At 39.1% G+C, this 24,665-nt stretch overlaps 1 protein-coding gene across 1 annotated transcript in view; it reads right to left on the reverse strand.

Moving 5' to 3' along the window:
- Positions 1-24,665, reverse strand: part of map2k5 (mitogen-activated protein kinase kinase 5) — a 73,628-nt gene that overhangs the window by 43,022 nt on the left and 5,941 nt on the right. The window contains exons 4-14 of the mRNA XM_078276178.1: positions 20,389-20,458; positions 19,599-19,639; positions 17,881-17,948; positions 17,699-17,747; positions 16,248-16,312; positions 9,264-9,303; positions 9,072-9,140; positions 8,251-8,332; positions 4,371-4,432; positions 751-799; positions 567-640 (exon numbers count right to left, since the gene is read on the reverse strand). Of these exons, the coding sequence (XP_078132304.1) occupies positions 567-640; positions 751-799; positions 4,371-4,432; positions 8,251-8,332; positions 9,072-9,140; positions 9,264-9,303; positions 16,248-16,312; positions 17,699-17,747; positions 17,881-17,948; positions 19,599-19,639; positions 20,389-20,458 (669 nt within the window). The remainder of the gene's footprint in view (positions 1-566; positions 641-750; positions 800-4,370; positions 4,433-8,250; positions 8,333-9,071; positions 9,141-9,263; positions 9,304-16,247; positions 16,313-17,698; positions 17,748-17,880; positions 17,949-19,598; positions 19,640-20,388; positions 20,459-24,665) is intronic.

Consider the following 24,665-nt stretch of genomic DNA (forward strand, 5'->3'; position numbering starts at 1 on the left):
TGAAAAATATAGTTTAAAAAGACAGAGGACAAGTCAATGCTGCTAGTGTTATACATGCACGGTAAAATTCACCTTGGAGCTTGCAAGGAAGTGGAGGTTAAATATGAATAACAATTTGCCACAGAAGGGATGGCGTGTGTGCATGTGTAAGTGTTGGAAAGGGAGACAAAGTCCTCAGGGTTGATGTTTTGGGAAACGTTGAAGGTCTGTCCCTGATGATTACTTTGCAAACACACACACTGACCCACACATGCAATGACTAGGCTATTGTCTGTCACCCACGCTTTCCCCACATCTACTGAATACATATCAATGAGGCTTTGCCTTTGTGTGTGCGGGTCATAATTATGACAAGTGATTTTTTTGGAGGCTGCAGAACAATGGAGGTGGGGGGGAAAGTTAATGTGAGAGGAAAACCCTTGGGATAGCACTGATGTTTTGAGTTGAAAATGAATGCAGTGATTGAAACGTTGACCATATGCACACACACACACAGATTGCACAGGACTGTGGTGATGCAGCTATAGACAATTCTCTCTCTCTCTCTCTCTAACAAATCAGTGTACCTGTGTGCTGACACCAAAGTCACAGAGCTTGACTTGTCCTCGGGTGTTCACCAGCATATTGGAAGGCTTGACATCTGCGGAGACAAACTGCTTGATAGAACTGCAACATCAGCACACTACTGCGTTTCTTTATCAACTCGGTTCTTTTTTTAATAACACAGAGCCCACACACTACTTTACTCACCTCTGTGAAGTATCTTCAGGCTCCACAGATATGTCAGGCCTTTGACTACCTAGAGACACAGACGAAAGAAAAAAATAGATTCACTTCGACATCATTCAACGTTTAACCAGGACATGTAGCTATTTTTATTTTTTTTTATTCTGGTCATTGTTGTATGAAGATGCTATCCAGGAGCAGCCAAGGTTTGGAGAGTGTCTAGTGAGTGTCTGTTTTGATGATCTCAGGGTAGCATTACTGCCATTTATGCATGACGTTGTCCTTTTGGTTCCTCTTACTGTGACCATGGGCTACCTGATTGTGATGCTCTCTGATTTTGAGACAATAATTCTCTCGACCCAAAATTCTTCTTACTACTCCTACTCACTCAACCCAGTTGAAGGGGAGAATCCGCCCCAAGTAGAGGAATTTAGCTATCTTTCAGTCTTAATAACAGAAAAAGGGTCATAAAATTGACTACAGTTTAGGTATGTCAGCTAACGTAGTGCAGACTTTATATCAGACTGTGGTGGCAAAGGGAGAGATGTGTAGCACAGCTTTCAATTTGCCAGTCAATCTTTGTTCCAGTCCTCAGGTGTGGTCACAAGCTTTAATGAAATAATAAGACTTCAGATACAAGCAACCAAGAAAATGTTTCTTCACAGGGTGATTTATCTCTTATGAGCTATGCAATTAGGGAGGACCTTGGTAATGAGACGTTGCTCCTTCACAATGGAAGAAATTCATTGAGTTTGTCTGGGCACCTAGTAAGGAGGCCCCCTTGCTGCCTCTCCTTTGAAGGGGTAATGGGTACAAATGACTGGGAGGAGACACTGGGAGTAAAACACACTGGCAAGAGCAAGATTTTTTTGTATATGGGTATGAAAGGAGAGGCACTTGTTTTTTGTGTGCAGTGTGTTGTTGGTCGTTGTTTGACTCTACCCTCCTGGCTTGATTTATACAACAGCCATATAATCATCATATTTTTGTTTAAGTATTACTTATTTTCCAATGTTTCTTTTTTTATTTAGGCAATTTAACAAACACAAAAGTAAAACTTATAAGCAATAAAATAGAAAAAACAAACGAGATCATCAGCAACATACTGTAAAAGCAGCAAATAAGCAATTCAATTGTTGTTCAGTTGAGAACTTTTCTAGTCCTACCCCCTCTTTATTTTCATTATTCATAATAGAAATTCAATTCACATCCATCAGTGTCCATGTTTAACTCAGTCGGCTTGAACAAATCAACTCTTTTAGACAAAAACAAGATAATAAATGTTGATGACAAAATATTCTGGACAGACATAAAACCACTACACTTACAATTAAGCAGTCAAAAAGATTAAATCACACAAGAAATTTGGATAAATTGTTACTTTTTTTTTTAGCTCATTATCACAGTTGTTCCACAGACAGACACACCCTTTGTTGTAATGCAGTGATGTTTCATATTTGTTCTTATTGGTGTTTTTTTGACACAGATTCCTTTTATTTGTGTGTGTTTTCTCTCAGTTGAAACAGCCCCTGGATGCTATTCGGCAATCTGTGATTATTTGCTCTGAACATAATTTGAATTGTTTTGTAATCAACCAAATCTTGAAATTTTAGTGTTTTTAGTTAAATAAATAATGGATTTGTTGGTTCTCTGTAAGTGGTTTTATGTATAATTTGTATAGGTCTTTTTTGGAGGATGAAGATTGGAAGTGTATTTGTTTTTGTACCCCCATACCTCCACACAGTAGGTCATATATGGGAGTATGAAGTAGCAGTACAGGGAAGCTTGATTTAGAAGGTCTTTACCTTTATTCAGGATTGCTACTGATTTAGATATTTTGGCTTTGATATAATTTATGTGAGGTTTTCAACTTAATTTGTTGTCTATTATTACTCCAAGAAATTTAATTTCAGAAACTCTTTCTAGTTCTATGCCATTTATCATAAGTTTCTTCTCTGTGTTGGTTGATCGATTCCCAAATATTATACATTTTGTTTTGCTTAAATTCAGTGTTAGCTTATTTTCATCAAACTAGATCTTCATCCTGCTCAATTCCTTTTCCATAGTATCCAGAAGCTGTTTCAAGTTGTCTCCACAGCAGAGTAAATTTGCGTCAACAGCAAAGAGAATGATTTAAATTTTTGTTGACACTTCACATACGTTGTTAATGTACAAAATAAATAATAATGGCCCCAACACTGAGCCCACATGTAACCTGAAGTAGTTTTGATTTATGGTTTAGTATTTCGACATATTGGTCCCTGTTCTGTAGGTAGCTGGATATGTATGCCAGTGCGATGCCTCCAATACCATATCTTTGTAGTTTTTTATTAATAACTTGTGATCTACAGTGTCAAATGTTTTTTTTAGGTTCAGAAATATCCCTACTGTATATTCTTTGTTTTCTATAGCCTTATTAACTTTTTCTATAAATGATATCATTGCAAATTAAGTTGTTTGTTCCGTTAGCTCTAAAACCATATTGTTGTTCATACAGTATGTTATGTTTGGTGATTAAGTTGTCCAGTCTTATCTTATATATTTTTTCCAGTATTTTGGAGAACTGTGGAAGCAGTGAAATGGGTCTGTAGTTAGAGATTTGAGAGTTTTTCTCAGGTTTCATGTATTGGTATGATTTTAGCTGTTTTCATTTTATCTGAAAAAACACTGGTTTGAAGGGACTGATGACAGATGTGAGTTAAAGGTTTTGCTATACATTCAATAATGCTTTTAATATTACTGCTTATTTCATTTATGAGATGTGAGAGCTGATTTTAGCCTATATGCTCCTGTCATTCATCGCTGATGTACAAAAACCTCTGAAATAAATAAAGCACAAAAGCTCTCTGAAGTCCTGCAGCTTTAAAGGTGGTGCTGTGAGTGCAACAACTGTAGTGTGCAGCTTCACTCACACCCTCTTGGGTGCTCTTCCTTCTGTGATAATTAACAACTGTGACAGTGGAAAGGAGTGAAAGCTGTGAATTAAAATTAACACGGACTAAATAGCATTGTTTGATTACGGACAAAGTTAAAGGGGGTGGGGGTGAGACAGAAAAGAGGAGGTGGAGACGGGAGAAGGGTAATGAGTGTGGAAAAAAGATGCATTTATCTGCATCAAGGCCATTTCTATAAAAATGCTAGTTTTAACTGAGAGTAGAAATGAGAGAGAGGGGAGTATAAGGGGAAAGCAACACAGACTTTGTCCATCCCTTCACCAAATAGAAGCTAATTGAAAAAGTCACACCTGTGGTTCTCTTTTGTTTTATTTCATTAATAAAATGAGTGAATTTTCCTCTCAGACCGGTTCTGTATCACACAAACAAATAACAGGTCACATTTAAAACTGTGACTGCCAGGCACACATGGGATAATCAAACTCTAATTTGGTATTTGTAAGATATTTTAGCATCTTGATTAGCACTGGAGCATTTCAACTGTTTTATTTATTGTCCCATTGTATGTTGTCTGTGGTGTGTCATGGATGCCCTGCACTTTTTAACTGTGCAACAAATTTACCTAGGGGTATAAATAAAGTAACCTGAACCTGATACATGATATATAAATAAATGTTTCTAAATGCATTTCACTTAGTGCAGTAATCAAACTACCGATAGGGAGATTTTGAGTATTTCATAAAAACTTACTGCCACTGCGATCCTCCCCAGCACGTGCTCTGGAATTCTTTTGAACACATCCAGAGAACCACCTGCAAAAAACAAATTGTTCATTCAGGGGGTGATATAATTTTAACACATTTCATGCAATTTCTTAACTTTTATCCTAATGGCCTTTTTTGGCACATCTCAGAGCCAAACTCATGTTGGCAATGCAGATTACAAGATCTATCCAAACAGCTGACAACAAAATTGTTGCTTGCAATTTTATCTGTTCCAGATCTACATTGGGTCAACCTGCATTTCAAACAATGCTTTGCAGCCAAAACTGGCACCCTTGCCAAGAAAAAACTTACACTGGATATTTACACAAAATAAATATTTAAATATATTTCACAGTTAGAAAAAAAAAACAGCACTGACATTAAATAACTTTATTTCTAAGGCCATACGGTCAAATTTAAATGATTTATTTACAATATAATAACAATAACTTATTTCACCAGCCAATTGCATTTAAACAACAAAAAGAAGAAACACTAAATGGCAGAAGTTTTTTTTATAATAACTCTGAATGTACCATGAGCTTATGAGTTGCAATTGAACCCACCATTAAGTCCCTTAAGTGTTCTTTCTCTGACAACTGTGATTCCAACACTGGTTGGAATCCTTTCCAGTGAAATACAGCCACATGTTAGACCGTTGAGCGGTCAGCATTTTAACCGTGTTGAAGAGCTACTAGCTAACGGTAGGCTAACATTAGCTGCTGCCAAGTGTAGTGTTAACTAGCGTTACATGTAGCGATGGTTCTATTGCCTCTAACGTCCATTTCGGAGCACCAGAGAGCAGCGCAGGCATTTAAGTGACACCGAAATGAGGCACCGAAATCCACTTTGCTATTCGGTCTGGTAGATACTGGTAGTTTAGGACTGGTTTCGGTAACCAACCCTAGTCAGAGATGTACACAGTTGCCTTTAAATACATCCTGAAATTGATAGGAAGCCAGTGTAAAGAGAATAAGATGGCAGTGATGTGAGTCGTCCTACTGGACCTGATCAACAGCCTTGCAGCAGCATTCTGGACTAGCTGTAGACGGACCAGTAATTGCTGTCTAGTCTAGTCAGGACAATATAAAAGCGTCAATGATCATCGCTAGCTCAGTATGTGATACAACAAACCTGAATTGGCAATGTTTCGTAATTGGAAGAAACATTTACGGGTCAATAGGGCTGGCCAAAAATGACGTTTGAATATTCGTTCTAAAAAAAAATGCAGAGGTTCAAATATATTCAAATATCTATTTTTGCGCATTATGTCCATAAGAGGGCAAATCAATACAACGGGAGACATAACTACTTGTGTAATGTTAGTCCTCTCTCCTTCCCTCTCTGAAGCGTACAGAAGACAGGACAGGCCGCTGATTACACCGCTGTTCGTAATTTGGTCATAAACAACCGAGTCTGCTGCTGTTCCATGAATTTGTCCGACAATATTTTCTCGTTGTCTCTGCATTTAAAGATTTACGTTTGCGTCTTTGTGCCGTCTTCTTCTTCGACTTTGTTGTTTGTTTACTTCCGGTACTGGCAGCCGCACGATAGAACGTCATCAACATGCCCACTTGCTCAATGTGAATTCTCTTCCCGACCGGCTGGGATCAATCAGACAGGAGGCTGAACGTTTAGGCAGCAGCGGCGGCCCAGGCCCACGAACAATTGCGCGGGGCAGATAATCACAGTAGTGCTGTTTTTTTTTACTGTCTTATATTATTTGAATATACATTTTCATATTCGAATGTCTGTTTCTTTTTACTATTCAAATATATATTCAAATTTTTGAATATTCGTTGACAGCCCTACGGGTCAATTATTTGACACCGAAATTTCTGAGATTAGACTGTACAGCTGAAGAAAGTATGGCCAAACACTGAGCAACCTTGGAAGATGTGTTATCTAAAGCAACAATCAGGACCTCAGTCTAATTTGCATTGAACTGTGGAAAGTTGTTTACCATCCAGTCCTTACTGGCAGTCAGACGATTGTGTGAAACAGTCAGTTTGTCAGTTTCATCAAGTTTAAAAGAGATATACAACTCGATATCATCAGCATAACCGTGATATGAGAAACCTTTAGCATATACAATGCAAACAATATAGGACCCAACACAGAACCCTGAGGCACACCACAGGAAAGGACAGCAGTTTCAGATATGTAGGGTCCATGTGAGACAGAAAAACTCCTTTCCGAGAGATGGAGAACCAGACGAGGGCGCTCCCAGACACACCCACCTACTGCCTAAGCCTTTCAATCCGAATGCTGTGATCCACCATATCAAAAGCTGCGCTAAGGTCCAACAGCACCAAAACAGAGCATTCACCTACATCAGAAGACAGCATTTTATCAGTAGTCAGTTTTAATAGAATGCTTCTGACGGAATCCAGATTGAAATTTATCTAAAATGTTATGTGCAGTCAATTCAGCAGCTGAGCTTTTGGGCTGCAATTTTTTTCTAATTTTGTTTTAAATGGAAGGCCCTCTCCATCCATCTTCGTCCGCTTATCCGGTATCGGGTCGCGGGGGTAGCAGCTCCAGCAGGGGACCCCAAACTTCCCTTTCCCGAGCCACATTAACCAGCTCTGACTGGGGGATCCCGAGGCGTTCCCAGGTCAGGTTGGAGATATAATCCCTCCACCTAGTCCTGGGTCTTCCCCGAGGCCTCCTCCCAGCTGGACGTGCCTGGAACACATCCCTAGGGAGGCACCCAGGGGGCATCCTTACCAGATGCCCGAACCACCTCAACTGGAAGGCATCTTAGATATACTTTTTTTAGTGAACAGATCCAGGTTAGTTTTTTTCAGAAGTGGCTGAACAACTGCATGTTTAAACTAAGCTGGGACACAACCAGATTTCAGAGAGCTATAATAGAGACCAGGTATGGACCAATACGCCCCAGTACATTTTTAAGCAAGGGTAACATATCTACATGGCTTGGAGAATGTTTCATACCGCCCATCAGATCAGTGAGGTCTTGCAGGGAAATAGGAGAGAAGCAGTTAAAAATCAATGGCCGAGTTGGATAAGCAGAATAGGGAGTTACAGAGGGGATGATGCTAGCACTGACATCCTTTATCGTATCCACAAAGAAAGAGAGAAAGTCACTGCAATCCTTTTTTTGAAAAGACAGGCGGTGCATGAGTGACAATGCTGTTGATGGTGTCAAACAGGAATTTAGGGTTGCGTTTAATCGACAAAGTTAGCAAAGTAAGAAGCCCTCGCCTCCTTAACCATATTGTTAAAGTCAGTTACTAACTTTGTAGATATGTTCACCGTCTCTATGACAAACATAGAAACGGTGAACATATCTACACAGTTATATTAAATAAAATTCTTTGTTATAATTTAAACAAGAAACAAGACAACAAATTATTATTATTGATGTTTCCTTCTGCTGTCAAATTTTCACACCATTATTTCCTGTTTGAAATAATCAAGTACAACTGGAAATGACTGATCAAAGAAAAGTTTCATGATGTAAAGAGTCCTGACAGGTTAGACAGACTTTGCTGACAAGCCGGTAAATGTGCGAAACAGGGGAATCACTGCATTAACACACATTTGGACAAACACACACACCTAAAAAAGATAGACGGTCCCCAATCTCACACCAATCTAGACACGCAAGTACAAACGCACCAACAAATGCACTTAAGTCAAGATTTATCACACTCTTGTCGCTTTTAGCACACAGGCATGATAAGCAGATCACAGTGAGATGTTCTTTTGATCTGCAGATGTGTAAATGGATACACAGTAGAGAGAGAGACAGAGTACAGATCCCCAAAGTCTCTTCTACACAGCTGTGGCTAGCAAAGAAAAACATGTGATCTACCGGCTTGGGCCACCAAGAAACTCACCATCCATAAATTCTGTGCATATGGATATCCTGTTCTCTACAAAAAAGGCACTGAAGAAGGTGATGATGTAGGGTGAATCACACTGCAATCAAGAGAAGATACATTGTGATCATAAAAAAGCAAGCAAAAATACTGATCTTTGATACAAAAGTATGTTTATACATTATCCTCATTATGAATTTTAGCGAAAAACTGATTATGTGATTAGGAATGAGTGTAAAAGTGCAACAGCGGCACTAAATTGTACAAATGTAAAGTTCCTCATGATCATTTATGCTTAAATGACTGTAGTCAGTACTCAACAGCATCAATTTGAAGTCCATCAACTGCTTTTGTGGAAATAAACAATTTCATTTATGATTTAATTTCACACATAGCATGGGAAGAGGGCTAGCTGAGCTAAATGAGGCCAGGAAGAAACGCATCAATATACTAAGTACAGATTAATTGATGTTTCCTCTGTTTTAGGGTAACCCCAACTTCTTTCTTCATGTTCAATGTTAATAACACACACAATGCATATCATTTTAAGTGAGTTTCTATGCTCACAGTGTTTGGATTTATGCATTTTAGGGGCAAAAGAAAAAAACCTCATCTTATGCATGGAAAGAAATTCACAGATGGTGATCAGTAAACTCACATGCCTATTCCATGTGTATGTTGCGTGTGTTTCCATGTATCACTGATCCGTGGCTTACATTGTAAGACCAAAGGCAATAAACGGCGCTTCATTAGTTAGACTTGTGGTTTATTAACAATGTAGATTTAGTAGGACAGCAACATTCAGTGGAGAAAAGAGAAATTGTTGAGTCAAAACTAACCTTGTATAGAATTTCTAATTCTGACATGATTTGCTTCTGTAATTCCACTGTGATATCCAGGGGAATGACCTGTAATCAAACATATGAAAAAAATAAAATAAACACAAGTTCTGTTGATGTTCTGATGTGGTAGACTAGACTGTTGGTCACTTATTAAAGAGTAACTTTCATTAACATGGAAAGAGTTCTCACCTTGACAGCTAAAACCCGCTTGCCCAGAAGATGGTACGCTCTAGAGGGACAAAACAGAAGACAATGTGAAACAAAACTGTAGAAAGCAGTTGCTTGAGTTCATGTTCATGGTAACATTTCCAGTGTGGTGCTAAGCTTTCTTCCAAGTGAGAAGCTCTGATCATAATGTATATTTTCTCCATTAAGCTAGGGTCCCATTACAATTCCCTTCAACGAAAATCCCCTGCACTCTACCCTGAAAAAAGATGTAATGTTCTGATATGGTTAATTAATTATTATTGTATCAGAGCGATCACAAATTGTGTCCATTACATTTACAATTTGTGATCGCTAAACTTGATAATCAAGTTCTAATGATGGTTAATGAAAGGACATCAATTACATTGCAATAAAAACTCCACAGGTCTTGTAGTTTCTGAGTAAAAGTATAGTCTAAATTAGCATGACAATATGACTCTGTCATTTCTCTTAAAAGTTAGAGGACACCACCCAAAACCAGATCCAGTCAGCCCTATCGCTCATTGTTCCAGACAGAGTTTTGAGTTGCAAGTAAAGCAGCAGCCACAAACTAGCCCCGTAATGATTTAATTATCAAACTCTTTAATGCCAAACATCGGCTTTAGTTACAGCCCTTGAAGGTTAGTTTACGGCACCAGTGACAACACCTCAGTCCCTCTCAACATTCAATCCTCAAGGACAAATACTGTCCAACAGCTGTTAGGTAATGGGAATGAGTCGGGCCCATGTACGTCACACAGGCTGGTTAGCTTGCAAGTAGGCTTAGTAAATGTGATACCTGGTTTCTCATCTGTCAGTGGGTCTTCCAGAGAGAATGTGTATGGCGCAAGGTGTGATTAATGTGTCTTGGATTGGAATATCAAATTGCTCTTTCGGCTAGACACCGAAAAACTGGCCCAGGCAGGCCTTTAATTAACGCCACCTATTAGTGCCATGTCAGGTATTTACCCACAGTTAGAACAAACACTGGTCTTTGGCCGTAGCTATGACATGCTGTATGCAAGCTGTAGTTTACACATCTCCGATTAACAGTCTCATCTCTGCTGAAGTCAAAAACAAAACTATTGACTTTTCAGAGATTATGAAAAGAATAAGGTAGCTCTTAAACATTTATGCATAAAAGAAAAGAAAATATTAAAAATAATAAAAATATGGAATAACAAAAGATACAAATTAAGTTTTTAGCTATTAGAACAAACCACAAGTCTTCTTCTGACTTAAGACATTATTTATTAATTTCCTTTTGATATGTTTTAGTGAGTGTTTTTGATCTTAAGGGTCATCTTTTTTGGAAAAGAGCTCTTTGCACACAAGGCTGATGGCCTTATTTCCATTGTGGTGGTCTTCCTTTAAGATACAATCAATATCAGTTAAACATGAGTGCTGCCTCTTAATTAAGATGAAGATGTTGTTCTTGTAGTTCTCAATGAGAAGTAATATTACTGCATGTTCACAAAGCAGCATTTCATTTTCATACTGCTATAATTAAATATATGTCTAATAAGATATACAAGAGTAAAGAAAGTTTTAACAAATGTGTTTTAAGGGCATGTTTTAGGCCTGGAGATATGGTGTGACTACTGCTTGGTTAAAGCTTTATTCTCAGACTGTCCTTGACCACTTCGGGGGCCGAACATCCCTATATGAGTTACAGTGACAGGCTTGTGACAGCGGGAGACATGGGGGACAAGGTTACATAGCCACCCCCGCCACTTCCCCTGATCTGACCCCAGTAAACGTGCCCCATCGCCTGGATCTTATTTACACTCCAGCTCGCTCTGTAATAAAAGCTCCATCATGCAGTATTCATAGGGCGTCTCTAGTCTAGTTGGGGCTGTGGGTTAGAGAGACTGGCCTCCTGGATCAGGGATAACGTGGTACTTTTACACTGCCACATGGGGGACGGGCCGCCATTCTCTCCCTGACTCTTTCACCTGATACGGCTATAATGGGCGTCCTAACTGACACAGAGAAGACAGAAGCTTAAACACAGACATTCACAAATAGACATGCATGTACACACAAAATATACACTAAAAAGGGTTGCTAAATAGCCAGCACATTAAAGCAGCAAGAGAAGCTCAAATAACAAAGTTGAAAGGTTTGTTTTCTCCCATACCATGCTAAAAAAGTGAAAGAAAATATTCCTTAAAGGAGACATTTCCTGCTCATTTTCAGGTTCATACTTGTATTTTGGGTTTCTACTAGAACATGTTTACATGCTTTAATGTTCAAAGAACACATTATATTTCTCCTACTGTCTGTCTAAAAATATCTGTATTTAGGGCTGCTTCATTATTGAAAAAAATCATAATCACAATTATTTTTGGTCAATATTGAAATAAAGATTAATTAACACGATTACTCATTGACTTTAGGAAAGATGTTGCATTTACTGAACTTAAAAAACAGTGACAACAGAATTTGCTCTCCCCTGCTTGCTCATCAAACACTGCTTCTCACCAGCCGCCATCTTCAATCGTGCTGATTTTTAAATGCCAGCAGATACCCCAAACAGGACCTGGCTGACTATTGGCTGAGTGAGTTTAGCCTTCGGGAGGTGTATGTGTCATTACATTACATATCATTTAGCTGACGCTTTTATCCAAAGCTACTTCCAATTAAGTGCTTTCAACCTTGAAGGCACAAACTCCGGACAGCAAGAAGTAAGTGCAAGTATATTAGCTTCAAATAAGCCAAACTACAAGAAGCCTAAACACAGACATTCACAGTCAGACATGCATTCAGAACACAAAACAAAATGAGAGTTTACTTGCAAAACGTAATGTGCAAAATAATCGTTTTTATCGATTACATTGTTTTTGTGATCGTTAGGAGCCAAAATCGAAATTGGGACAAAATTTGATTAATTGCACAGCCCTACGTGTATTCACCCTCTCTGTTTAACGCTCAGTTTTAGCGCCTGACTCTTTAAGCCTTGTTCCCGAAAAGCCAAGTCTGCTCTGATTGGTGTGTGTAAAAAATGTGGTGCACCTTGGCAAAGGTAGTTCTTAAGCTGTGGGTAGAAATACTCAGATGGGGGGCAGTATATTCTAATGAGCCTGCATATGACATAGGAAGGGGAGCAAAATCTGAATGGCTTGTTGAATCCCATGTTTTCTGATCTCGGCAGCCAAAAGAAAAACCGAGTGCTTTGTTTTATTTCACGGTTTGTGGGTTGATAGGCACTCCAGATAGGAAAGTAAGCTGCTTAAACGGTATGCATTGCAGCCCCTACAGGCAATAAGAGTTACAGCAGAAGTTTGTTCTTTGTATATCTGCACCAAAGACAAAACCTAGGCTGCACTGATGCCCTGTTTAAACTGTAATCCCACTCAACTGGTTCTAGACACAATTTGAACATATCTGGATACAAGATACTAGGTTAACACCAATTAACCAAAGAGGTTTGGCCCTTCAATATACAGTCTAATCAATGAGGCGAAAAACAAAATCAATGGAGAAAATGGGCTGGGAGAGTAAAGCGACAGCAGTGGGTGTCTAAGTAGATGCCACCACAGTCACAGTCAGGCAAATGGGCTTGTTTTAATTGCACTATAGGATCAAATGGGTCACAAAAATAGCCTGTGTGTCCTTGTTATTGTATTTATAAGCCGTAGAGTCGGTTAGATTGCTGGACAAGATGGACCTCTGAGAGAGTGTGCACTAAAAAACAAAGGCAGACGTTGATGGATGGCTAGGTCAGCATGTGGCTATGGAGAGCTGAGGTGTTGGTAACATCCAATTGAGTCGAAATGGCTCTGGGTCATAAATGGGCTAAGAGGTTAAAAGGTAGGCCTTTGGTAGTGCTTTCACACGTGATAAGACTAATATAATCTGGACCAAAGGGTAGAGGCTAAAGAGGACAGAGAATTGGTTTTCGCAGGAAACCTGTCTTGGCCCTCAGTGAGTATGCATTTTAAATAATGGCTAATTTCCTGCTTAGTACAGCAAAATGTGCTAAAACATTCATTCTCAATGTGTTTTACAAAAAGGAAAGAAAAACAATAATGGAACAGCCTGACCCATAAAATAATCAAAAATGTAAAACTTTGTCTACCTCTTATTGTCTCTAAACGTAGCACTTAAAGCAGATCAGCATATTTGAGGAAGGTGAAGTACTTGCATTATTCTTGCAATCTTTAGGGATGTACCCACATGGTTAAATGCACTCGTTGTTTACCCATATTCTTTTGTCTCTGTACAGAACTGACAGTGGATTATCGTGACTCTTTTCAACCTAAACTCTTCATGTTGTCTCCTCTTTTTGCAACTGATTGGATAATCTCAGTACCCTGTCCAGACCCTTAAGAAAATCCCCCAATGCAAAAGCTTTTGTGAAGACAGACTGGATGATTATTTTGATGAACTTATTTCAATGAATTTACTGTATTACCCAGACTGTCTTAAAATGAGTTAATTTACTTTTGGCATGAAATATTTGTAAAGAGATATTTATAGAGATGAAGTTGTTGGAAATGTTAAAAAGTGAAAAATCCAGCCAAACTGAGTACAACACTACATAGAGGTCATCACGTCGCCATTCTTTAACTAGCCAATTAACATTTTATTTAACGAACATTTCTAGGAGCTGATGTCTGATGCCTTTACTGTTACATTCATTTTTTTCATAGCAAAATGTGATTGGAGTTGTTCTTTAAGTACCTTATCAACATCAGTCAGGCCTGCAAAGTCCAGGGTGAGCGTGGTGCAGTTGTGGTCTACAATTACAGTAACTACAGTATATTGCTGTATTAGCAATTAAATGCATGAGACACTTGGGTTGATGGTGTAGCTGAGCTGACAACTGTTCTGTTCTTGAACTGGACCTAATGGCAGGTGATGCTGCTGGACAGGGATGGGTAATACTGTTTTTCTGGCAATGCCCGAGTGAGGACTCTCTTCAGAAGGATTTTAGCTTTTATCGTCGAGCCAGCCTGTCCAGTGTCATGTTGGAGATTGGGTGCATGGAGTGAGAGTGTCTTCTTCAAAACTTTTACTAATAAGCTACTGCTGACTCAGCAGAAGGGGGGGGGGGGGGAGGGAAGCAGGACAGGAAGGATGCAGCTGGGGTAGTTTGGGAAGAAAAAGCCCAGTTGTAGGGTGTGGACTCATGATAGGCTTGGACCATGACTTACAGGCACCCTTGGAGTTCCTGAAAAAGCATTTGTTGATGCATAAAAGGAAAGGCCAGCACCCTAAATGTCCTCAGCAGTTCGGGGAAATGTTGACCTTAATTATGACATTTCTGCAACGATGAAGGAGCAAATAAAGTACCTCCTAAATTGGACAGACATAAAGACAGCTTTATGAGCAGAGGCCACTGTTGGTAAGGGAGCTGTCAGAGATGTAATACATACATAACTGATAATGTTGTAATGATCCAAGCATGGTCGTTAATGATATGACTGACTTGAAACTCAATTTTGATTAATCTCAGATTTGATACAGTTTATCATTTTCAATATGTAAATACATTTAAGTGCATGAGCTTATGAGAGATGGGTAGTAGCTAAATAACAATATCAGAGTTCTTATTTATTTATTAATGTGTAATACCAAGATCAACAGAACAGAACCAGTCAACCTTAAGAAAATTCACCTGTGCTTTTCCAGCTATGACAAGTAAAAGTGTCTGTGGTTAAAAAGGTATATAGTGTCCATCATTAGCACACTTAAAATCAGTGTTTTAGTACATACTGACTATTTTGAATATATTGTGTGTGGACACAGTATATTTCAGTGTGAACACACCACATACTCAGAACCTACTGAGAATGTATGAATTTGGGACAGAGCATGTTCAAGGACATGTTTAAAGGGCTCTTGAAGCTGTCAAAAAACACTAACTAACTAAGTGAGGTATATCTTATCTAAAATGGCCATGAAATAAAACAATCTACAACACCAAACTAGCACTAACAGCCAGGTTTTTTTTTGTTTTTTTTTATCTGTATGTTTTTTTTTCTACTCCTTCCAACCATGAACATTTCAGCACCAAAGCATATGGATTTTTTGCTGGACTAAATTGACTGAGAAGTTGTTGGGCTTGCAATATTGGCCTTCCCCACTGCAGTGTAACCATGTTGGTGCCAAACTGTTCAGCAATCTTATTCTCCTACAACTATGAGAGATTGGCTCTTAATGAAACTATCTCGTAGTCATAAAACAGTAAAGGGTGGCTGGAAAGAAAAGGGGTGAAAGTTAAAAAAGACAGTTTTGTGTATTTGCGTGATGGGATATTTACTGGGCTTGCTGGGGACTGTGTGAAGCAGACCACTCTGTCAAGTCAAGGTTAGTCTGAGCAGTGATCAATACTTCAATCTCAATAAAACAGCTCAATAGCTAAACATTGATGGGAAGGAGGAAACACAAGGTGGGGAAAAGAAGGATAGAGGGTGCAACACAAATGCCAACCTTGTCATAACGTTAGCAGGGCTGTAATACATTTGTCTAGCCAGAGAAGATGGAGCTCTCCTATTGTGGCAGGTAATGTGTGAAACTATAGACAGATTAAGTCAATTGCTGTCATACCTTACAGCCCCAAATCAATATCATATATGTTTGCAACCTTCAAACCAGAATAAATAAATGAAGGTAAAGACAGAAACCAGCCTGATAGATGTCACAACAAACACTCAGAGATAAATGGACGGATGAAGGAATGGAGGAAAGGCGGTGAAGAATGGAGAACCCTTCATAGAACCCTTTATAGAGTGATGAGTTTCTCATAAAAACTGAGCAGAAAAAATATGAAAAGGCAAGAATCGTATGACACTCATCAGTCTAAAGCTGGCCACTAACTGAGACATTTTTCCTAAATATTTGCACTCTATAGAGGCTTCAACATCCCTGTATAAATCATTCAGACCATCTCACTTGCTTCGCTGGGAATCTCTTCTGTGTAAGTCTACATTATTGTGCTGTGGCCTTGTAATGGAGGTACCTCGGTGTGAGAACACTTACTTGTAAACTGTGCCTCCGTTTCCATGGCCAAGTTGCTCTTGATAGTGGATATCTTGGGCATTTATCTGCAGACACAGGTGTACAATAATGGTACTTCGATGTTATAACATGAGAAGACATGCAACCGGTGGATGATAAGTGTAACTATACAGGTGAGGGAGAGAGAGTGAAAGAGAGGAAGAGGGGATGACATCGTCACTGGAGGCTATAAACAAGACAAGCATTCAGGTCACTCCAAGTTCAGCAACATAAGGAGAGAAAACAGAGGGACAGAAGGAGAAGAGGAGATCAATACAACATTTGCTGTCCAATTTATAAAAATACATTGTGCTTGGGTGAGTGGGGGAGTAACTGATGGAGAGTTTAATGATTCCTCCTCTCGCCCATTTGAAAATTTCCAGTCAAAATGTTCCTGTAGGTCAATGAAATTCAGAGCACTCAAATTATTGTGTAGTTATGATTTAATTATATAACACCAACTACTCAGCATTGAAGAAGATAGAATTATATATCGGTTAAATTCCTGAAAGGTGGGGTATGGTAATGCACTGCCTGCCATGATATTGTGTGGGAAATTACAAAAATGAAGACTGAGAAAAACATTGTCTCCTCGAGTTCAGCAGTTATACATTAAAATGACACACTTTAAATTAAGTGTTACGGAATGTAAAGACTTCCTTATCCTCATTTAAGTGTGGAATATTGTATAACTTAAGTGGACAGTCTTTATACATTCATTCATGAATATATTTTCACAAATTATTATGTAGTGCAGGTCCTGGTCTTGAGTTTTAGAGAAAGAAATAATGTATTTGAACAGTATGTTTGAATTCCTTCTGTTATGACCCTAACTGGTGAAAAAAAAATAAATCAAACAAGCTGAGTGACACAAGTATATCTACATAAATATATTAGTTCCAACTTTTGAATATACATTAAAAGCATTTAGAACCTCTCTCTGCCAAAAAAAAGGTTTTTACATTCACATAAACATATTGAGTACTATGATATAAAACCTTAATTTTAAAACTAAAAAAGTATTTAATGTTATATGTCCTATCGATATAACAGGAAATTGCTAAATGCTAGCATCCTGAAAATACCCCACAAAATATATAAAGAAATTCTAGGAAGGAAAATCATTCTTTATCTTTGCATCCAAAATGTCCAGAATTTAAAATGCCCAGTGATCTCTAATCCATGCTGCACTGAGGGGCCGCCGGCTTAATTTTCTCCATGAAATGCATGTGTGTGTGTGTGTGTGTGTGTTTGTGTGTGTGTGTGTGTGTGTTTGTGTTTGATCTTAGGAACTAAAGACCCACTGCTCCCAGTGCGGTACAGTGAAGAGACAATAACCAAATGCACACTCCATATAACAACACCACAGTTGGCATCACAGAAAAACAATAGAGGAGCCAGAGCAGTGAGGTAACTGCGGTACACAGGCTCACCTGCCCATTTGTCAGGATCCTCTTCAGCTCAGCAGATGATTTTTTTAAGCTGGAGGAAGGAACACAGCACAGTTGACAGAAGTATCACAGCCATATTTCTACTCATTTATCAACCAACCGATGGTTCCAACATGGTTCATTCCAGATAGTGCAACATGCTCCTCATGCCCCAGCAAGCTCACCTGTTGTTGGCCATAGAGTCTGGGACACCATGAGTGCAGTCATTGGCTGGGTTAGGTCTTGTATTAACCTGAAGGTGTGGAAACACATTCACAAAGATGTGAAAGGACACACGGACACACACACGGACACACACAGACACATACACACACACCAAAAGACAGGCAGACAAACAGACATATGGCCAGACCCCCTAATGAACAAGAACACAACACAAGCTCTCCGTTCAGCCTAGAGGTTAATTGGCTTTCATAGGAGAGAAGGGAGGCAGGCAAAGAAGAAAGAAAGATATGTCCAAACAGAGGAGGGGAGAGGATGACAGACAGCAGAAGGGAACATGGGGGAGAGGAGAGAAATAGATTTGCATGAAAGTACAGTAATATGGCTTAAAACTGAAGAGAGTGAGAGAGATAAAACAGATTTGGACAGAGGCTGCAGGAAAATAAGTTGTTTCTTTCGGCATTTTAGCCTTCACAGGACAGATAACAGTGTGAAGTAGAGGCAGACTGGAAACAGGGGTAGAGCGAGAGTGAGAGAGAGAGAGAGAGAGAGAGAGAGAGAGATAGATATGACAGGCAGCAAAGGTGGAATCGAACCGGGGACGTTGTATTTATGTAGCATGCGTTGTAACCATTCTGCTACCAGGGTGCTCTGAAAATAAAGTTAAGCCATTATAAAATGTCATGCCTCACTAGGGACATTGTTTCTTTACCTGCATTCAGCTGCATCTATGTTTCCTCCACTGACGTCTGTACTCAACCCAGATATTGTACACAAAAGAAGAGACATGACCCTATAAAGGCTATACTAAAAATAACTCATTTAATTGAGGTCAAAAGGCCGGTGTGTTGGGTCCACTAAAGCACAGGGATTCTCTCTTTAATTAGTGCCCAGAAAGACCTAATTTAAAAAGCGCACAAGACTTCCCTCAGCCAATTACTTTGATATTAAAACAGGAGAAAAGAGGGGGAAAGATTACCAAAGGACTTAAGGTTTTTGGAAAACATCATCTTATCAAAACAGACCCTTGACCCTAAAAATAACTGACATAGCTCAGTAGTTGTTACCAAAACTCCTTAGAGGATACATTAAATAAAGCACTTTCAGTATTTGGAGAGGGGGGGTTGATTTTATTATTGAAATGGAGATGAATATAATATGGATCATCTGGAGAGATGAAGGGGGTGTCAAATCATTTAACTCATGGTAATTAGCAATGGGTTTCAATAGCAACATATGCCTAACATAAAATGGGAAGGTCTGTGGAAGGCCATTTGTAAATGGCAGGGGGGGGGGGGCTTTGTAATGACAATTTCATGGTTGAACAATGACATTTTTTTATTGACTTGGTTTTTTGCTCTAACCAATGCTTATATTCTTATCATATGGAATGAGTGGATCATAATACTCTGGAGTAGAATCAAGGATGCGGCATGACACCTTGCTTTTAAATGACTGTCACGGCATTAGAACCAAGAATACAAGTAGATAAGAGGAGAGAGAGACGAGCCCCGCTGAAGCCACAGCCAGCCATCCCCATACATAAACATAGACGAGAGTAGCAAGAGAATGAGTGAAAGAAAAGGAGAGCCTTGACTTCAATTGACATTTCAATAAGTGGAACACAGCGTTACCAATCCATTTGCCTCAACTTCACTCCCTCCCTCCTCTCCCCTTGTTCTCTGTGTAAGGCAGCTGAAACAATTATTGAGATAGGTACCTTCAGGCCATGTATGTTCCGGATCCCTGGAGTCTTGCCGGCTGAAACAGTAATTGACTACATTGTAGAACACATCACTGGGCCATTTACAAATGTGCTGAAAAAAAAAAAAATCAGTTCTTTGTAAAGAAAAAAAGATTAAATGAAATGAGGGTTACTCTGAAATTAGTTGTAGACAAGAGAGTGATTTAGATGTTGGGCTCTTGAGACAGCTGGTGGTAGGTAGGAAGTAAAAACAGAATCACACAGCAAGATAAAAGACAGGGAAAGAAAGATTGCCAGATACAGAGTGAAGGAGGGAGACACAATAAACTTTGCCCCTGGGGCCTGTTAGCGATTGTGTATGACTTTGAGTGGTGAGCAAACTATATGAAGATATTAGAAAAGCACTCATATTAAAAACCAGTTTAGGAAGAAACTACACAACGCCTAAGATTTGGGCAAGGCTTAGCCTGAAGCTTGCAGTTTCAATGTCCTTGGAGCAAAAGAAATGTAGATGTATAAATTACTGTCAACACAATAACAAACTGAGCTACTGAATTTGTAGCTCAGTTTTCCAGAGGCTGCATTGTTACTTCAAGCCACCAAATGCTCCCTTTTTCTTATGTTTGAACACAGCACAAGGGATTTACTAACACACACATTTTCGGTTTAAAAGTTTACAACTAGGAAAGTGTGAATATTTTATTTAAATTTTGCTTGTGATTAATTGTCAACACATTAATTACAAAAGTGTATTCAGCCTTTCAGCATTGCCCATCCATGATAAACTATAACATGTCACTCGTACCTCGTGGAAAAATCTGTAGAGGGTCAGGCAGAAGTCCATTCATGCGTTGTTCATTCATTGTGTTGAAGTACTAAAGGGGAAAAGACAGTCACAAATAGTTGAGAACAATTGTGATTTAAAGTGATTATTACATGTACAGGAACTCGTTCGTTAATAAAGGATTATTTAAAAAATATGATGAAGAAGAGCCTTGGTAAATATGCATTTTGACTATGCACTGCCAAATTTTAGAATATTACATGTTTACACACACACAAATGTTTATGTAAATTACATCAGAAATAATCCAGTGTTCCCAAAAATGTGAGCATGCTGTGCTGAAATCTGTTGCCGATGAGGACCAATGCCCTGTGGGCTTGTTCTGAAGGAGTGTAGCATTAACCCTTTTCTCCTCCAGGTCAACAGCTCACCAAACACTCATATCCTATAGGATTAAATCTCTCTCTCTCTCTCTCTCTCTCTCTCTCTCTCTCTCTCTCTCTCTCTCTCTCTCTCTCTCTCTCTCTCTCTCTCTCTCTCTCTCTCTCTCTCTCTCTCTCTCTCTCTCTCTCTCTGACGCTTGCCAAGGCAATACAATAATTGATGTTTTAGTTTACCAAACCATCTGTTAAACTAAAGTGTGTGTGTGTGTGTGTGTGTATTGTTTATGTGCTCTCCTTTTTGAGGCTTTAAACCAAACAAAAATTAACAGCAAGAACCTACCAAAGACACAGTAAGACACTTTCGAAGATGTCTTAATGTAGTCCACATGTACATTTGTTCATTGTGTTTTATTTACAATCCAGTATGAACTACTAAGTCATCACTGTGATATGTAAATTTGCTCTCTCATTGTGAGGGAGAGAGGGAGGGAGGCAGGACGATGGGACCGGCTTGGATGGGAATGGATCAGAATGGCTACCCAAGTGGCACAGCTGTTATTAAAAGGACTATTTATCACTGTCAGATCCCTCTCACTCCTAGCCCTCTGCTTTCGCCCTCCAGCGTTTTCACTAGGCCACATCTGAACATTGGGGCCTAATACCAAAAAAACATGTTGTGTGTGTTGAGGGTGTGGGGGGGTCGGACTTCACGTACCTTTAATTTTCCGCTCAGCTAGCTTATTGATTAAGGCTGCAATTACCACCTAATCTGTAGTAGGTTTGTTATTAAAAGACATTCTCCATTGTTGGCCAATAACTAAAAAGTGTCCGATCCCAAATACTATCGCTCAGCCTTAAGGGACAAGTGGGAGAGCGAGCGCGGGTCTCATCATCATTAGCAGACTAAGGGGAAATGGGAGTAAGAATGTTGGAATTAGAGCCACTACCTCCAGGGGGAGCTGAGCGAGGAACGGATGAGGTCACGTTTTTTTTTAGCACCTGACACAGGCCAGTCTTTAACTTTGAACAGGGGCGTCTGTCTTTCAAGGTGTCGAACAATGATTAGAGATGCCTGAAAGACTAGTGGGTCTCACAGGAGCATGTAGCAATCAATTTTCTAAGTGATGGGGGATACTTTTCACAATAAATGCCCTCTGCAGACTGATGTTAATTAAGTGCTGAATTTGAACATTCATTTTGCTCAGCAACAAGGAGCATGAATTTTTCTCAAGGCAATGTTAAAGCAGAGATCTTGAATAAGAAAACAACACTGTGTAGTGACAGTATATTTAAAAGTCTGGTTGTAAAGGTATCAATTAATTATCACAAACATCCACACACAAGAAACACGTGCACACATGAGGCAACCATGAGAGACTCTAATGAATTATCCCACCTTTCACCTAACATGCGTAATTCCTATTAATTTCACATAATGGCTGTCTGCTCACCTGGAATTAACAACACTGAGGCAAAAATTCACTAGGGTCTCTACGGAGGACAAATGAAAACCACAGCAAACAACCAAAAAAATAAAAAAAATCCTTTGCATAAATGACTGCTGAAATGCATAACCCTTGCATAAGACATTTAAAGTACTCGGCTAGTGTAAATTATATTTTAGTGAGCCCAGTATTTTCCAGGTGATCAGCAGCTTTTTGTGCACCTGCCTGTCCCATGAGGAGTAGAAAGCCATCAGGGGCTCCTGGATTTGTTTGCCAAAAAATGTTGGCTTTTGAAATCTGTGGACAAAGCAGTGGCGTGTTGTAAATACTACATTTTGTGATACATGTCAGGGTCATAATTTAATATGCTGTAACATCATCCGAATAAAGAACACAGTAGTGTTGGGATAATAAGCTGCCAATATGCATTACAAAATGATATAATACAATGTTTATTGTAGCCTGTTTTGCTAAATAAATGTACATGTACAGATACAGATTAACGTGATAAATATCAAATACGTTGATAGTTTGATAGAAAATACTTGATCAAAATAACTGATATTACATACAAATGTACTACCAAGGACACTGATGGCTCCAATTGTAGCTTGTTGTGTTTTGAAATTGCTTCTCTGCTATTTAAAAATGCACAGGTATATCAGCGATTATTACTGATATTTGTCTGATCATGTATCAAATTAGTATAAAAGTCCAATTGTCTTTTCTTTAAAAACCATTAGGCTTAAATTATGCATTTCTAAATTTCCTGAAAGAACGAAACAACAGAACTTCACCATCACAGTCTACTGTAGCAGCATCATTTTACTTCCAAATAAGGCTGTTAATTGAATATTAAGATGCACTTTTAGCATACAATACACATAACAATGGTGGTAAATGGTAATACCAAAACACCCCATAATAGGAAATCCCTGAAACCTAATTGGTACATAAATCCTCAAATACTGTGATTTTCTCGAGAGCTACTCCCATTCAACAGGACACATAGCACAGCAAAGCAAAAATCGCGAAAGAACTTAAAAACATCTCAGCCGGATTTGTGAATAATAAAGCTGGCTGAGGTCAATACTTTTTCCATCCCTGTTTCACAACGCTCATCGGCACAACAGCTGTCTCTTTTTGTCTAATCATCCTGCTACCCTATGCTACTTAATGATTAAAAAGCAACCACAAGTGAATGCATGATAAAAATGGACAAAAAACAAGGAGTGTAAATTGTGCCTGTGGCTCCAGCAGCATCATTGTGAGCTGATGGGGGGTAAAAGACATCCACAGATGAAAGTAGATTTTGAACAATTCTGCAGCCCAGGGGGCCTCGCTCTTTAATGAGGCAAAACTTTAAGTACTGAATAATAAATAATAAAAATTGACAGTTCATTTAGCTTTCAGTGTACCTCGTAGAGAAACCCATTACACGCCATTACTCTTACTGTCCGTGGCATGAACAGTAAGTATGGTGGAATATGAAAATGTACAGCACTAGGTGGGGGAGCTGAATTGGTAGTGGAAGTGTGTGCGTGTGTTTGTAGGTGTATGCACGTGTGTGTGTGTGCGTGTGCGTGTGTGTGTGTGTGTGCGTGTGTGTGTGTGTGTGCGTGTGTGCGCTGCTAAGAACTACCAATAAGCTGTTTTTTTTACCTTGGGCTAAATACAACTGGATGAGGTTATAGGAGTCTTTATAGGTCGCTGAGTTGCAGATAAATACAATGAAAGTGTAGAAGTGGAAACAAGAAGTCAAGATTTGTTAATCCTATCTAGTCATCAGCATCTACCTATCTTTTTTAGAAGTTTTTAACCAATGGTGCCTCCTACACCACATTATAGCAAGCCTTTTCTTAACTGTCTTCTTTAAAAAAAAATGTAGTATCTGATGGATCTGACAACAATTAACACCACTAAATAAGGTTTTGGTGACCATGGATCATGTACTTTTGAGATTAGCTACTGCAGCAAAAACACACAGTGGCATCAAAAAGTATTCAGACTTTTTGCACACTGTGTTGTAGATGTAATTTTAAAATGGATAAAATTGCCATTTTTGCCCATCAATCTACACTTAATAACCCATAATGAATTGCAAATTTCTTAAAAATCACAAACTAAAATCCCTCATTTACATATTGATTTTGAATGTTTGCTGTGGCACTTGTGGTCATGTGGATCCTGTCTGTTTTAATTACCCCCAAAGTGTGATTTATGGTTCTGCGTAGGTTTCACACAGAGCTTTCGGCGTAGCCTACGAAAGTGGCCTGAAGTTTATACTTGAGCGTTGGTGTGTGCGTCGATCATTTTAAGAGAATAGCAGGGCTGGCATATGCGCGTGTGTGCGTGGGGAGTGTGTGTTACAGCGAGGGAGAGAGTGACGCTGATTAGCTTTGGAGCGAGTACCAACTCTAAGATGTGTCTAGAACTTGATTGGAGCCTACCTGTGGCAAATTGAAATGAT

This window comes from Sander vitreus, chromosome 1, assembly GCF_031162955.1.
Source record: "Sander vitreus isolate 19-12246 chromosome 1, sanVit1, whole genome shotgun sequence".
Taxonomy (NCBI): domain Eukaryota; kingdom Metazoa; phylum Chordata; class Actinopteri; order Perciformes; family Percidae; genus Sander; species Sander vitreus.